We start from the raw sequence: 17,212 nt of genomic DNA on the forward strand, positions 1-17,212 counted from the left end.
AATCCACCTCATATTCATTTTCTATAAAACTAAGTTGCATATAAAATCTCATATTGTTGATATCAAAATATTAGTCCCTCCCTTCTCTCGTTAAACAGCTGTTGTGTGACTGATGGGGACCTCCGAGGGGCATTCTTGCCCAGAGAAGAGAGGGAATTCTGCCTTAAGCAGCTCCTCCCCGTCATCCCTTGTCACCCAGAACCGCACGAGGCTTATTACTAGGTACTCAGTAAATATTTGTCAATTTGAACTTGACATTATAAATAATTTTGTCATTTATTTCAGTGGTAAAGAGTAAGTAGTATCTGTCAATTGGTAGAATATCCTTATTTTCCAAGTTCTAAGTCTACCCTTGACGTCAAAGAAAGGAGTAACCTTCAAAGCTTAAAGTTAGAGGGTCTTACTCCTTTATTTCTACATGACCCACCATCCTATTTTCTTCTTTTCTTTTTTCACTTCGAAAACGATTTGTATGTTCCCCGCCCCCACCCCCAGCAAAATCTATAGAAGGCTTCAATGCTTAGGTTCCAGTGTTCTCCTTAAATCTCTTCTGGGATTTAAAGACACCTCAGGAGGGAGGGATAGAGGAGCTCCTACAGGAACGGATGATGATTTTTATCTTTATAAGTGGCCCACGATTCGGTTACTGGTGCACTGAGAAATTAAGAAAACAGCATTCTTTTATGACTGTCATCTCACATCACTCAAATCAGAACTGGAATGCCACAAAAACAACTCCCTGTTAGCCCAGAGAAGAAAAAAAAAAAAAAAGAAAGAAAGTAAAGGGGAAATTCAGATTAGTCACAAAGAAGTTCCCCGCCTGCCTGCAGCGTTAAAACCGAGAGAGTCCGCTCTGCTCTTTCAATTGCCTCTTATCTCTGGTCCTGGGACCTCTGTGGATTTTCTGATCGATCCGCTTCGTTTGGCGTTCCTCTCGTTCTTGGCTGGGAAGAGGACAATTTCCCCCACCAGATATCCTTTTGGCTCGGTTTTCATCTTTCCTGCATCCAGACTGTGAAGATGGAAGGGGTCCAAGCCCTGGATGAGAATGTGAGAAACACACCAGGGCGGAGATTCCAGGCAAACAAGCTCTTGCTGGTGGCCGCTGTGGTCCAGGGGCTGGGGCTGCTCCTTTGTCTCACCTACATCTGCCTGCACTTCTATGCTCCTCAGGTAAGATGCACACAGGGCGCTTTGTCTCCACCTGCTCAGGCTGATGGCCACTCCAACAGCAGCACAGGGCCCCCTGGACAAAATCTGGTAACCAGATTGTTAAGTTTTCTTTTCCTTGCCTCCCGGGGAATGTAGAGTGTGGTTAAACACCCTCCTCTGGTCTCCTTTTTCCTTCCCTTTTCTCAGTAGTGGCCGTGGTGGGGCACAGTGGAGGTAGGGCAGGGACGCTGCTTCTGCATCAGTCTCTTTTTTCTCTGCAATGCAAGAACTCTGGTGCTGTTTTATGAGCTGTCACTCTGAGGCTTCGAGTCACTGATATACCTTGGTTTACCCATTCTGCTGGTGAGTGTCTGATCAGGGAATTAATATAAAAAGGAAATAAGAACGAGCTCAATTCCACCCACCCATAGATGCTCAGGAGCACTTGCTTCTGCTTTGTAAAGAATGCTGAAGGTATCACCATTATGTTCTCTTAAATAGCTCACCTGTGCCTGTCAAAGGCAGAGATGTGTGTGTTCACGTGTGTACACACACATGGCCAAACAGTCACCCCAACCACTTAATCCGATATTGATTCTCCCAGCCTTTCTCTGCCAGTCACAACGTACAGACATCACTGTGCCTGTTTTCCACTTGGTCCAATACATTACGTGGTAGGTGATCATTTTTCTAGTATTTCCCCCGCTGAGTGAAGAGATTCCTTCCCTTTCCCCTTCTTTTTATTCGGGTCCCTTTGACATTATTTTTTCTTTTTTGCTTGTGCATACCTGCAAACATTATGAGGTCCTTAAAGGATGTTTTTGACTGCAGGCAACTCCACTGAAAATAAATGTATAGCCTGCCTGTGTTCCTTACTGGGGCTAGTCTGGTCATTCTCGTTTCCCTGGAAGGTTGCTTCAGCTTAGAAAAGAACTCTGTCCCTGGTAAAGACTAGACAATAGGAACTTTCTTTCTGATGGACATGTCAGAGGCTGGGTACCTCAAACAAGACCAGGATAGGATGAGTGGAGTTCTAGTAGATGCCTCAGCTTGCCTTTGCCTACCGGAAACGGGTTTTTCATGCAGAGAGGCTGGTGGGGAGTGCGGCTGGGCTCACTGTGCTGCAGAGAGGGCTCTTGTCCCCAAATTCCAGAAGCGTAGCTGGTGTCATGCTCCCGTCTGCAGCCCAGGGAGCACCACGTCATGCTCTTCCTGTCCTCATCCCATCATACCTTTCCTTCTCTCTCTGGTGCGGGGGTGGTGCAATGTGTCCATGGCAAGGTGCCTGAGGCACAGACCGGAATCAGGCACTTCCGAGAAGAAAACAAAGAGTGTAACCAAAAATAGAACAGCTGAGTGCGTGTAGCAGGTCTGGGAGCCCTGAGCATGCTTTTTCAAACCACCACAGTGGTACGGATTTCCTTATGCTGTGACGAAGAAAAGCCAGGACAGGTGGCCCCCCTGTGAAGGCTCAATGAGGGCTCTGGGCAGGACAGAGCAAAAGGGGCAATGGATGGTTAGACCGCTGGTGGCAGGGCTGCTGCGGACTCTCAATGCCCAGGGGCTGCTGAGAAGGAGAAGGATCCTTCCTAGCCAGTCGCCCAGCAGTTCTGTGACAGAGCCTGGAAGGAGAGCGCAGCGCCGGTTTCCAGGACGGTGGAATTCCCTGGGACAGTCTCAGATCCTGGCAAAAGAAACGGGAGAAAAGACACAGGAGGTGCTGTAGAGCTATTGGCTCAAGAAATGTGCTCCCGTGTAATCTGGATACAGAGTTTTGGGAGCACAGATGTTTGCAGTTCTTCACTTGACACTAACTTTAAATGTTTCCTTATTTCTAGCTAGACTGTTTTAGCTAACGTGATTTCTTATACTGTCCTAGAGCACAGGGCAGTGAGGTCCTAACATTTTAATCTCATGTACTCTGTTAAGGGGAAAGATGGCACAGATATACCGTGTGTATTCTCCCTGAAACTTGATCAGATGGTGGTGGCTGGAGTGTGTGTGTGTGTGTGTGCGTGTGTGTGTGTGTGAGAGAGAGAGAGAGAGAGAGAGAGAGAGACTTTAAGAGAAAAGGATGCAGAGCAGCTGTTGAAAAAGAGAGACAGGCTGGTCATCTGTCTAAACTCACTGATAGAGTAGTTAGGAATTTTGGTTGAAGGATGGGACAAAGGATGATGCAAAAACCCCTCTACTTTTACACACCACTGTTGCCGTGGTCTGACAGGGTGTGGAAGAGAGCTGAACCACTCGTCCTTCACCCAGGGAAGCTGGATTTTTTTTTTTTTAATTGCAGGAGAAAGGTAGTTGGTGAATCATCATACTTTCCCCTCATGTTTGATTTTAGCCTTATAAAAGAATTGCCAGCACAGACGGCTCTGTGAGAACAGATGAGACTGTCAACTCCGTTGGTAGTCACCCTCCCCTCACCATTCTGTGACTCCAGGTTGACTTAAGTGCAAAGCAGAAGTTCTCGCTCTGGGATGTCAGAACAAGCAAAGACAGAGCTTTCCCACTCCTGTACGGCACTTCCCTCTCTGGGCTTCAGTTTTCCTCCCGTGTAAGCAGTTGGATCAAATGACCAGAAAGATCTCTTCCAGTTTAATGTCCTTGTCCTATGAGTAGGTACTGTTCACAGTCATAGATATGAGGTTTTGAGAAATACAAAACGTAAGCAAGCAGATTTTTGTGTCTGAGCTTATGATTTCCTGGTTCTTAAAGAGGGATTGGAGGAAATTCGATTTGCACCTTTATAAGTAATTTGTACTTATTTATATGCTAGGTACATATATCTAAATAACCTATTCTGGCTTAGCAAAATACCTTATTTAGAAGGAGGAAAGAAGTGGATGCTAGAAGAATGTCTATGGTACAAATCATAAAATTGAGTGCTTCTGTCACTAAAAACAGTACACAGGGTTTGGACATTTATTGGGGCTGCTGCTTAAAGCATTAAGCTTCTGGTCTTCCCTGTCGCTTCAGCGGGGAACAACAGCAGAGAAGTAAGTCCGTGTACCAGGGCTACTGAAGCCAGGTTCTTCCAAGATCTGGATCACCCTTCCACAGCAGTATGTCGTTGTGAGTGCTTTTAGCGACAATTCTTCAGGAAGTCTCACAGGTCAAGGTTTACATTCTCATCACTTTGACTGCCGGGAAAATCAGAAGTAGAAGAACTTGGAAAGTGAGTTTACCAGTGGTGATGGTCAGAATTAGGACTTACAGCTTCTCGGTGAAGTTTCAGGCTATAACTTGGACTTCTGTTTGTATCACTTAGGGAAAAAAATGTCCTTTTCTTTTGCCTAAAACTCTTATCTCAGATTACTCAAGTGTGTTCTCATATAATCTAACACATTTTTAGAAATTATTTTTTTTAAATGACAGAAATGCAAATAAGTGATTTTCAATGCGACTGAATTTCCATTTCCTAAGCGGGCCTATGAGAATTACAGAGAGACATCTGAAGTATTGAACCGATGTGTCATTTAGTGTTTGGAGGCTCTTAAAGCAGGTACTAGTAACAACGTATAGAATCATTGGGTTTGGAGCAGACATTCGATGGAGTCTACTTACAGGCAAGAAAACAGAGTCTCAGAGAGGCCACGAGCTGGGGAGGAGGTGGCGCTTCAGCTGGTATTAGAAGGAGTAGAAAGTCTCACAGCCCAGAGGGGTGGTGGTGGTCGGGAAGGTGGTAGAGGCTTTCTAGGCAGAGCAGCAAGTTGCTCGGAAAGGTTGAAGTTGAGTGTTCCCGGGCAAAATGGCGGAGGATAAAACTGGAAAGGGTCTTGTGACTCACGCCAGGGAACACCCTTCCTTCCATTCTATGCAAAAGAAAACACAGGAAAAATTACCCAAGTCGCTGCTTTTCCAAATTTCGCTTCTCTTCTGTGGTCTACGTATTTCTATGGATAGAAAGTGAGTCTGACCTCACGCAGCACTAGAGGGCGCCACAGTAAAACTAACCATCCTCAGGTGGCTTAAAGAGCTTGGACTCCCTTTTCCTGAGCAGTTCCGATTAGAAAGCTTTTCTTGGGAAGCCAAGCGCTCGCCCTGGTCTAAGTGGATGAACACTATCAGCGGGGCCTCATATTGTTCCCCCAGTGATGATATTTTGTAAATGGAAAATGTTGATACATGTACGGACCCAAGTACTCAAGGTAGGACAGAAGAATTTGTCCTGGGCTCGTGCTGGAAAATATGACATAGGTCCCCGTACAGGGGTCTGGCAGAAATAACACCTGCTCGAGTGTCCGTTGGTAGGGTAAGAGTATGCGCGTGATAATTGATAGTTTTCATTTGAGCATTTCACCTAAAATGTCACACGGTGTGCTTGAGTGTGACCGTGTTTATGATTTTTGTCATAAGAGATTGTGTAACTTAAAAGGAGTGTTATTTCTGCCGGATTCTGTACCTGGAAACACACACAGAAGGGAGGAGGGAGTTGAGCAGAGAGGCTCTGGGTATAGATGTAGGGATATGATCTCTTGATCCCATTGCTCCAACCTCAACCCAGCCCTGCCCGGGGTCTGGTCCCCTGCCCGTCCAGTCCTCTGTGTTTAATAGCAATCACCTGTGCACCCTTCGCTCTCAGAGAACCTGTGCCCTCCACCCACGTCATGGACTCTGCATCTGTGGGAAGCGAACGTTAATGTTCTGGAGTCATTTAGGCGAAAAGAGCCACGTACAATGTTCACGAGTCTTTAGCGAATGAAAAGGTATAACTGAGTTACGCAAGCTTATTTTGCACCAGCGGTCACAGACGAAGCATATGGCGGTGTTAGCATGAATCAGATTCCCTGACATCCTATGGCTCGTGTATTTTCTTTGTAGCCACCGTACTTTTGCTGGTCAGATCTTTTTAAAGGAAGGAATTAAACACTTCTTATACACGAGCGCAGAACACCTTCTCAGAGCTCGGCGGGACTCGCTGAGTGAGGCCAGAGGAGAGCACGTGGGGGCAGAAACCAGGAGGCTCCGGTGCAGTCCAGTCTTTCACGTAAATTCCCCGAAATTCCCTGAGCGTCAGTTGAATCATTTTCGAAACTGGAATTTGGTTGATGTGAGGAGCAATTGTGGTCCAGAGCTTTGGAAATGCTGAGACGATTATGACTATTCATGGACACGCTTCCCGAAGCACATCACCACTAAGATGTTAATTCTGTAGCGTGCGTGGGGGAGCGGGCGCGCGTGGGCTTGTGTGCGCACCCCCCCCCCCGCCCAACTCAAATCTCAGAAAGTGTATCATCATATGGGTTAATTGCATGGACTCTGACTTCCTTACTGTACTTTTTAAGATAAGAAACAATCTTTGGAATAATTCCAGCATTTTTGAATATAGACTTCTAATGAAAGTCCATGCTGCTTTAGGGAACAGAGAATGAAGGGGAGAATTTATCTGGGTATAAAGTGTTACTAGGTTCACCTCCCCCACCACGTTCTTGTCTTTTCTTTTTTAAAGATTTTATTTATTTCTTTTTAGAGAGAGAGGAAAAGAGGGAGAGAGAAAGGGAGAGAAACATTGATGGGTTGTTTCTTGCACATGCCCCAACCAGGGACCTGGTCTGCAAGCCAGCCACGTGCCCTGACCAGGAATACAGATGAGAGACCCTTTTGGTTTGCAGGATGAAGCCCACGCACTGAGCCACAGCATCCAGGGCCTCCCCACATCCAATTCTCCAATGACAGGGCTGCAAAATGGGGCAGATGATTGTATCTAGGTGAAGGGTGTGGTCTGCTTCCCAATTCTGGAAACATTGGACTGTAACTGGGATATAGTCACCCCCAACCCGCGCCCCCCACCTCATGCCATTTTGCTTTCTGTGGTTTCAGTTACCCATGTTCAACTGTGGTCTAAAAATATTAAAGGAAAAATTCCGGAAAGAAATGATTCCTAAGTTTTAAATTGTGCACCTTTCTGAGTAGTGTGACGAAATCCCGGATGGCCCAGCTGGGGGTTGGGGTGCAAATCATTGTGCTGCTCAGCATTGCCGCAGCTGTGCACGCTCCCGGCCCATTAGTCACTTCCTTGCTGCCTCCGTTTTCCGGTCTACTGTTGAGTATCGCAGGGCTTGTGTTCAAGTCGCCCATATTTTACTTCATCGTGGCCCCAAAGCACAAGAGTAGGGATGCTGGCAATTCAGACGTGCCAGAGAGAAGCCGGAAAGTGCTTCCTTGCCGTGAATAGGCGTACAAGTGTAGGATAAACATAGCATGTAAAGGGTTTGGTACCACCCTGTCTGAGGTTTCAGGCATCCCCTGGGGGTCTTGGAACATATCCCCAACAGATAAGGGGGGATTACTGTAATTAATTTTGTCTTTCCAGTAGAACTTTTATTCTGAAATGCACCTTAGGTGGGTTACTAATTTGTATAATCTTTTGTAGCTTTGATAACATGTAATTGCTATTACATGTTATGAAAGAACATACTCAGACACGAAAAGGAAAATAGGCCCACACTTTAATTCCTCCAGTACTAATTTAATAAGGGCCTGTGGGTGGAAAACCTCTTTCCCGAAGTGTTGCATTATCTATGTGGGGAACTGAGGGCCCCCTGCCCACTGTGAAATTTCAGTGATGGACCCTCAGGGCTGGGCTTCCCTGTAGGTGACCCGGGAACCTACAAAGGTCAGGAGGAAAGTGACAATGAACACAACAAAAATGATCAACGAGCATCTGAGGAAGTCATTAAGGGAAAGTATAAAACCTTTTGGGGTTATAGAATAAGCTGTAAAACACCTAGTTTCCAGTTCAGTAATGTAAATATATATTTTGAATTACTTGTGTGTTGAGTACTTAATGTTTTTACCTTCCAGGGCCCCTAATGGTCTTAATCTGGCCCTGTACACGGTACAGGAAGACTGGGAACCCCTTTGCGGGGGGATCGAGGGGTATCACGCCTGGTGTCACCTGCAACAACAGTCTCTCGTTTTTGCAGCTCTTTTCCCCACTTTTGTTCTTACTTCTTCACCGCGACCTTGGAGGAAGACAGAGACTTGTGTGCAGTTTTACAGCGAGGAAATTGGAGGCGTTCCAGACTTGTCTAGGTTGGAGTTGAAAGGTCAAGCAGGGTTCGACCTGAAGACAATGTCCTGTCTCTTTCCATTCCCCTTGGCCATGACTTCATGATTCTATGCTTTAAGAATTTTGGCTGACTGTTTTAAAGTCTATTTTCTTTTTCTGCCAGTAGTTGTATTTGAAGAAAAGTTGGGGAGATTTATGACCTGAAAGAGAGTGAAGAAAGATTCTTTTTAAGAGAGATTTAAATGTACTTACAAATGTAGAGAACACAATCCATGAAGCTTTCACAATTACAGAAAACCTTAGGGATTATTTTTAAAAAGCAGAGCAAAGCATATGTGATATGTTCATGGAAGAGAAAGGAGACCTAGCTCATCATTTATTCTCTCTGAGCTTTATCCCCACCCCCCTTTTTTTTAAATAGAGGCTTAGACTATAATTCTCCCAGACCTTTCTAGTTCTATCAGGCTCTGATTCAAAGATCTACTTTCATGTGTTAGTGTGATTTGCACACTCTATACAAACATCTATGAAGTCATGTATTAATTTCCAAGAGCTGCCATAACTATTTACCAAAACTAGGCACCTTAAAGCAATAGACATTTGTTTTCTCATAGTTCTGGAGGATAGAAGTTCAAAAATCAGAGGGTGGGCAGGGCCATGCTCCCTCTGAAGGCTCTAAGGAAGAATCCTTCCTTGCCTTTTCCGGCTTCTGCTGGCTTGCAGCAGTCCTTGGCTTGCGGCCACATCACCGCCATCTCTGCCTCCATCTTCACGCGAACATCTTCCCTGTGTATTCTGTGTTTCTCCTCTTTGTTTACAGATAGAATTCTTATAGGATTTAGGGCCGATCCTAATCTAGTAGACTTTATATGAACCAAACTAATTACATATGCAGAGACCTCATTTCCAAATAAAGTCATGTCCTGCGGGTCCAGGCGGACATGAATTTGGAGGGAGACACTATTAAACTCGCTACGAACCAAAATAAGTAAAAATTAATTGACTTACTCAACAGCATCTGTGTTGAGTTACCTGTCAGACATGGGGGGACATTAGTGAGCAAGATATGGTCTTCCTTGCCTGCCAGAGTGTCCAGCCCCAGGTTGAAAGAAGGCAGGTAAAGAAGCAATAACACAATCTGTGATATGTGCTGGATAACCAAGTAGAGTACCAGCCTTGAGTGACACGTTTCACCGAAGCCAGTAGAAAGCTATCTACCAGCTTCAACGCCTACTTTCCTGATTGAGGTCATAAAGTGAGTCTACGTTTCTTTTGCATTAGGCATTTTGTTTCTCCTTTGTGTGTATCAGGAAGGCTTTGGTTATAAACGCCACTGTCATTATTGTCACCACCACCATCGTCTTCCCATTGCGATTCAGTGATGATTTTTAGTACTCGCCAACCTCAGTTCCCATCAGAGTGCAGGTTCAGGGTTATTAAGAGCTTCATCGCACAAACAACACTGGAGATACTCTCAATTGCTTATTAATCATCAGCAGAGCTGGGGGGTGGAGGGAGGGAAGGAGGTTTGCTGCTTCCTGGACAGCAGAGGGTTTATTGTGTTGAAAAGGTGTTCTGTTCAACCCCAACCCCCTGGGGTTTCTTTTTGGATGTTGTCATTTGCTCGATCTCTGATTCAGAAGGGTCCTTAGATGCTGTTTATTCCACATCTTAGTTGAGGTTGGATGTCAAGATGAGGCAATTAGACATTGAGGAAGGGAAAGGACTTGTTCTGGCCCACGACCAGATCTGGAGGTCTCGATTCTCAGCCCAATGTCTGGTCCATGCTTCTAGGTTGCCTTTCCAAGTCATTAACCTCTCCTTTTCATACAGCAAATGAGACAGAGAATGAGTGACTCCAAGTAGAGAGATACTGATTATAGTAATTTTGCAATTCCCTTTGTACTCAAGGACAATTTTAAAAACCTGAGCACTGTGTGGTGTTGGTTAGAGACAGTGTCAGATACTGTGGGATTAGGAAGTCACGAGGTAAGGCCCAGGCGTAGTCTAAGGGGCTAAGTTCCACCTTAGCCCAGCAGACACTCACCTGCTGAACGCCGCCATGTTTGAGGCAGGGTAAGATTTATGATAATACATTGGGTACGTTGTCAACCGACCCTTCCAGCTGCTTAGAAACTAAGCTGCTACAAGGATGTTATGGTGCAGACCCACCCAACCACCGAGGTGAGGAAATGAGTTCTTAGAAATGTTTTGGCAGACGCCTCTGTCGCCGTACTTTGAGGACTTCCTCAGTTCAAGCGGAAAGGGAAACCCAGAGGTAAGAGAAATCTTCCCCTCCACGCTCTGCAAAGGTGGTTGCATTTGGTCAGTCACATAATGCTGCAGGTGTGTTCATGTCACATGGATGCTTTTGGGTCATCTGCTTGTTCACCCAAAGACCTGAGCTGCCTCTTAGGAATCTGTTCCCTGCTAAGCAGTGGGATTATGAAAACGCAGCCCTTGTTCTCTGAGACACAGAGGATGGGGCCAGCGAATAGCGGCCTCTCTGTGGGAGAGCATTGCTAGCTTTGACAAGAAGAGTGGAAGAGTTTGGGGTGGGGGGCTATGTTAGGGTATCATGTGGACCATGCAGTGGAGAAGACAATGAAGGTTAAGAGAGAGCTCATAGCAAAAAGTCGTTGGCGGCCACGGTGAAGGGTGGGGAAGGAGAAAGAGGAAAATTTGGGATGACAATTGAAATACCTTTACTTTGTGTTTATTAAGTCCAAATAGACTCTTTATTCAACAAGGTTTTCAAAGCCACACATCTTTGCTTGTAAGACATTTCACTTTTGGGAAAGGTTTTTCTGAATATGGAAGGCTCCTGGGGCAAAGAACCGATTTTTGCCCATTCTTCCTAGTACTATCTCTGAGTGGGGTCCTGAAGTTCTTTTTCTTGGTAAGGGTCTGTTTCTGCTGAGCACACTGACTCCCTCAGGGTGAGGGTCTCTGTTCTCTGCCTCCTGTGATGGCTAAGTATAGAAAATTCCATCTTCCCCTCAGAGGATCCTGGGGATGCACCCTGAGAGCTTGTGGGGTGTGCTTTCATGATCTCTGAGGTCTCCTCTGATTGACATGGCACCCAAGGTGGGGGAGGCGACGTTCACATCCCAGTGGAGGTGGCATGGTGAACCGGGGAGTCCCCATCATAGATCTGTTTCCCTTTCCCCACGCTCCGCTCACTCCCACCCTACCCCACTTCCACCTGAGATGCTGACATTGAGGCTAGGTACCAAGCAAGAAAGGGCAGGCAAGGCCCCCAGAGTGAATGCAGAGTCCATGTCCTGGTTTCATGCTTGTTGAGTCTCGTACCCTCCTGCCCATGATCCCTCGCTCCAGGACAAATGTCAAGTGAGTGTAAGGTTGGCAGCCTCATGCCACATCCCACCAATTAGAAACTCTCTCCAAAGATGAGCTCTTGAAACAAGCATCACCTGTTTGGGGGAACGTGGTACAGGCTGCTGGGTAAATGCTGTCCGCAGACAGCTCAGCAGTCAAGGTGCTGAGAAAGGCCAGGAAAGGACCTACGTCTGCCTCTTCCTTACAGCACCTGCGTGCTGCCTGCTTTGTGCTGGTCCGTGGGCCTGCTGACCTGGGCCAGGCCAGTTGCACCCAACCAGAGCCTGGCTAAAGGTTTTTCCAAAGGGCACCACAGAGACCACCTTGTGGAGTCGGCTGAGGAGATCTTTTTCAGAGAACCTCTGGGGTATTTTGAGATATATCTGAATATTTTGACAACTATCTAAAACCCAGTATTTTAATCATGTTCGGTATTGATGAAAGAAGCAATTCAAATTAACCCTGGACCCTCAGACAAATACTTTCGTAAGGGTAAATATCAGAAGACATTTATTTTACCCACGCACAGACGTGGTTGTCTTTTGTAGCAAGAAAAGCAAACTCTTCAGATCTTCTGCAGACACTGAGCAAACAGAAAACATCGAAGGTCAGTCAGATGTGCACACCAGAAGCTAGGTCCCAAAGTTTGGTTGGGACAGGCTCAGAGGCAGGAGTGCACGCGAAGTCATCTTCCAGATGAACCTTGTGTTTTCCGGATGAAGAAACGGAGGCCCACGGAGGGGAAGGGGCTCAGCTCCAGCCCTCCATTCCAGTATGATTTTCTTCATGGCACCCAAGTAGCGCCCCCACCCCACTCCAGTTCAGACTGAGAGGAAGCACGAGGGAAGTGTTGTCGGTACTCCGTTCTGGGGCCACTTCAGCGCCCAGCTGGGAGGAGAGGAGAAGGTGGCGCACACAGCAGGTGGGCCAGTGGTCTTCTCCCCATGACCTCACCAGGAGAGGGCAGAGGGACAGCCCAGAGTTCAAGTTTCCCTCCTGGGGTTGAGGTCATAAGTGAAGCCAAGGAAACAGGAACGACAGAGTTCCCGCAGACGGAGGGACATTCTCATTGCCTAGAACAAAGGAAGCAAGTATTTTCGAAAGCTCACCCTGCGCCGGGCCAACAGCTCGGTGCTTTCACGTGTGATCTCTTATTGAAACTGCACAGTCATCTCCTGGGAATATCCCAATCACAGTGGGCCTCACCGTTGCAGGCATGAGAACGAACGCTCAGGGATGGCATATAATGTTTCCAAATTTGCAAAACCAGAGGAGACCTAGTTCGAACCGAATCTGACCCTCAAGCCTACATCCTCTGTCTTGTCTTTCCAGGCTCTGAGCAAGGGCAAAGAGGTTAGAGAAAACAGTTGGCTAGGGCATGAGACACAGAAAGGATATGTGTGGCAATCAAGTTTGACCAGGAGTTTGGAGCCGGGCCAGAGGGGACCTTGAATGGGGCGCTGTGGGGGTGCTTCTAGGCAGTGGGGGAGTCGGCATGAAGTTATTGGGTACGGAGGGTGAGGGGAAAGGTGTGGTGGGCCCAGGAGCAAGAGGAAGGGCCACTGAGGTGATTTCACAATATCGCCTCGACTCCATGGGACCAATGCTGGAGATTTCTGGGAATGTGCCTATTTCTGACACCGGGTGACCTCCAGGAGAAGGAACGGAAAGCCTCAGGCTGGAGTTCCAGTAGCTCCACCAAGAGAGGAAGTCCTGCGTGCTTTCCCGGCAGCCTCTTGGCATCCTGGTCTCAGAGGACGTCCCCTGGGTCACTGCCACCCTTACGTTATTGGGGAGCTTCAAAACGATGGGAGAGGTCTTTAAATTGCAGAAACCATTTGGAGATTTTGCTTCAGTCAAATCATCCAATCATGAGGGCTTTGAGATCAGAGGGCTTGATGTCAGTTTGGGGATGAGACGGTCTCATCCTCTTTTTTTTCTCCTCTTTTATTAAAATTGGCTTAGGGCTGCAACTGCAGAAACCTGGATCGTGAGCGTTAGCGCTGGGAGGGATGTCTTGATCTTCCAGTAACTGCCAAACATAAGAAAACTGATGTCTAGGGAAGCCAGGAAACTTGCCTAAGATGACATCACTCCTGCCTGGCTCCATTAGAACCCAAGTTACAGCTGGCGGAGCCCTGCACTCTCGGACTGTAACGAGGTGGCCACACACGCTTTGACAGACTTGCCTAGGGAACAGCGGGGCATTTATTTACGCTGGGGGATTGGGGCAATAGGGTAAAATGCCTTCTACGAGGCCTTCTTCCAGAACATTGCCCAAAGGACACCCATTCAGCCCCAATGCACAGTTCAGAAAGGGGAGAGAGCCAAAGGCTTATCTCAAGCCACCCCAAATTAACACCCCTCTGCTTGCACTCCTCCCTGAACTGGCAGGCCTCTGAGCGTCTCTCCTGCCTCCGCAGTGTCTTGGTTTCAGCTTGGTAAGCCTTGTGCTTTGATTTCTGCGGGAAATAGGGGATTCCTCACTCCTATGGGCAGTCGCCAGAGGAATCCACTTGACTGTAGCTACTCGTGTGTCAGGGAGTGGGAGGTGGGGATTCCATGCTCCAGGGCATGAAAACAAATTCCTTCCTACCCCTCCCTCTGGTCTGGTCGTCTAGCCAAACCGCGTCCTGTGGAAAGAGCTGTTGCTCTTGGCAGTCGCGGGAGGCAGCGTTTTATTTCCTTGTCCTTTAGTAGGTGACTGAAGCACGTGGCACAAAATCTTTAAAAATATAAAAAAGTGGACCGTGAAAAGTGAGGGTCCTTCCCGGTCTTGACCTTAGGCTTTCGATTCCTTTCTCCAGAGGTGACATCTGCGAGCAGTGTTTTCCGTATCCTTTCAGATAGATTCAATGCCCGTGCCAGCATCATTTTTATTTTTTAAATACGTAGTAATGTACTTCATACATAATCCCGTCTTTTGCTTTATTTTGCTTTATATATTTTGGAGTTTGCTCCTTATTGAACTTGTTTGTTCTTTTCAGCATCAAGTAAGTCAACACTTTACCCACCAGGCTTCCTCTCTTCCTTCTCGCTGTGGAATACTCTCTGGGTTCAAGTTCAATTTTTTCCAAGCTGTTAAAGAGAAGGGAAAAACCCAACGTTAAAAAAAGCTACACTCGCATGCCCTGACCTCTGAAGGGTGAGGTCAGTTTTTATGGCCTGTGTGCCCTGAAAATAAAACACTGTGACTCCTGCGTTATAGCCAGGAAACATCCAGAACTCACTCCCAGTGCATTCTGGGAGTCTGTGGCCATGGTAGACTGATTCGTCCCAGCCTTCTCCATGGGGGGATGGATCTGTGGGACTGACGGGGCTTCTTGACGAGATGACTATCAAATGCTCTGTTATCCAAAGTGGGAAATTGGGACTCGGTGAGCCAAAACCATATGCCAAAGGCAAGTTTGGCAGGGATGAGCACAGACCTTAGATGCTCGCACGGCAGAGCAGAACACTCCTAACTTATCTCAAGAACCATTACAGAGAAGCTGGGGTGGGGGTGGACCCAGTAGGCAGCCTGGGTCTAATCTTCATGGAAAAAAAACAAGTCTTTGGCAAGTCGCTCCTTCTCTAGGCTACTCCACTCCTGTGTCATAGAATATGACTTGTTAATTCCATTCGTTCACTATTTTATTTTTCTAAAAACATCCTTTTTTTCTCTTTCAGGTGCCACCTCAGTATCCTCCAATTCAAAGTATCAGAGCACAATTTACCAGTAAGTATTGTTGAAAGTTTACTTTTTTTTAAAGAATCTCCTCTCCGGTCTCTTCACTTCCTCTACAACCCAAGGTCTCACCCTTTCTCAGGGAAGCATTAAATCCTGGAATCGCTGGACCCTGTGTGCTGTTTTCGTTGGGGACAAAGGTGTATAAAGAAAAAAAGGGGGGGTCATTAGTTACCAAATCTGTGCTTGCCACTGTCTTACAGATGCCTCACTAATCCTCCCAGGAACAATCTGAGTAAGAATTATTCTTATTTTTTAGGTAAGAAAACTAAGGCCTTACTTCTTACAAGCCGGTCTGTGAGGCACACCATTTCTAGTACAGGACAAGATTTTTGGGTCCCAACTCTCATTAACTCCCAGGAGAGCGTGACTTAGACCCATGATTAACACTGGGAAGCCCACCAGTAGTTGCTTCAAGGCTATTCGTTGGTTTCTCAGTTCTCCTGAGCCTGAGGAAAGTCTGTCTTGCCCTCCATAAGTGGTCTTCCTTTTCAATCCCAAGCACGCCCCCTGGGCCTGGGACAAAGCAAGAATTACTGAATTGTGTCCAGCAGTGGGGACATGGGCCAGAGTGGGAACTCTGAGATGTGGCTGCTCAGCCATAATGGAGCTGATGAAAGAGAAAATAAATTTAGACTTTTTTGGCTCATACTTGGAATGAATGGCTCCACACAAGGTTACCAAAGCCATTACTCTGCATCCTCCTCTTCCTCCTCCTCCGGTGGAAGCAATTCTTCCCAAGGCAGGTTCCAGGAGAAACTAGCAACACAAAGGTAGAAGGGAGAGGCAGGTCTGTGTTTCTGAGCGCTGCCTCCTTCTTCTTACTGAGCAAAGCCTGAGTTCACCAACATTCTGTGCACAGCAGCATCATTAAGCTTTCGTGGATGCTGGCAAAGGACGCTCAGTGCTGTTTAGAAGTCCGGTGCCCAGGGTGTGTGAAAAATGTGCATTTCACGGTCAGATGGAGAGAGAATAGGAAGAGCTCAAAGCAATGGCTTCACTTGGAGATGGTGCACAGGACCTGGCAAGTGGCCCTCCCACCCGCCTTTGCTCTCAGAGCCATTGAACAAGAAAGAAAACCCTGAAGTTGACAGTCCCTCCTGGTTTTGAAAATCAGGAACACCTGCAAGCTCCATTTCCTGCCACAGGTCTGTTGCAATGACCGCCAATTGCTTTAATCTCTCAGCTCTTGAATCCCAGCCCCATCGGTAACTCTCTTGGATACTAGCACTAGCTATGTCCTCTTCCGTTTCACAGACAAAGCATGATGCTCGCTTCCTTTCATCCTTCTCAAAGTCTCTCCCTATTGCTGTCTCTTCAGATGTTTCTAGACACGTTGGAAGGTTGTTGTCCAAAGCTGTGCTAAGGAATCATTCTTTTTTTCTTCTTCTTTTTGTCTTCCCCTCCATAGGCTGTGACGGTGCCAAAGGTTGCCTCCTCACATCCCTGAACGAGGAGACCATGGCGGTGCAAGACAACTCAATCCCCATCAAATGTGATGGGTTTTATCTCATCTCCATAAAGGGCTACTTCTCCCAGGAGATCAACCTCAACCTTTATTACCGGAAAAACCTGGAACCCCTCTTCTCCCTGAGCAAGGTCACATTCGTCAACTCCGTCACCGTGGCCTTTCTGGCTTTCAAGGACAAAGTCTACTTGAATGTGACCACTCATAACACCTCGTGTGAAGACATCCAGGTGAACGGTGGGGAGTTAATTCTCATTCACCAAAACCCTGATGGGTTCTGTGCCGAATGAGGACCTGACGCCCACGGGTAGGACAGTGCTGAGCGCAAATGCCTCTCTGAGGACGGGCAGGGCGCTGGCTCTTCCTCGGGCGTGGAGGAGTCCTCCCAGCTCAGCCCCATCTCCGGCCACACAGGATGTGCCTGGAAGATTCCCCCACCCCCTACTCAGGGATATTTAAGACTTATTTTATGTATCATTTAACTTTATTTATCCTCATATTTACCAAATGA

At 47.0% G+C, this 17,212-nt stretch overlaps 1 protein-coding gene across 1 annotated transcript; it reads left to right on the forward strand.

Annotated features, from left to right (window-relative positions):
* The first annotated feature begins 605 nt into the window (after nucleotides 1-605).
* TNFSF4 (TNF superfamily member 4) lies at nucleotides 606-16,991 on the forward strand. The gene is given in 8 exon segments (XM_024578359.3): nucleotides 606-665; nucleotides 668-698; nucleotides 701-750; nucleotides 753-822; nucleotides 825-964; nucleotides 967-1,173; nucleotides 15,176-15,224; nucleotides 16,645-16,991. Coding segments are annotated over 8 exon segments (954 nt in total).
* The last annotated feature ends 221 nt before the right edge of the window (nucleotides 16,992-17,212 follow it).

Source organism: Desmodus rotundus, chromosome 12 (genome assembly GCF_022682495.2).
Source record: "Desmodus rotundus isolate HL8 chromosome 12, HLdesRot8A.1, whole genome shotgun sequence".
Classification (NCBI taxonomy): domain Eukaryota; kingdom Metazoa; phylum Chordata; class Mammalia; order Chiroptera; family Phyllostomidae; genus Desmodus; species Desmodus rotundus.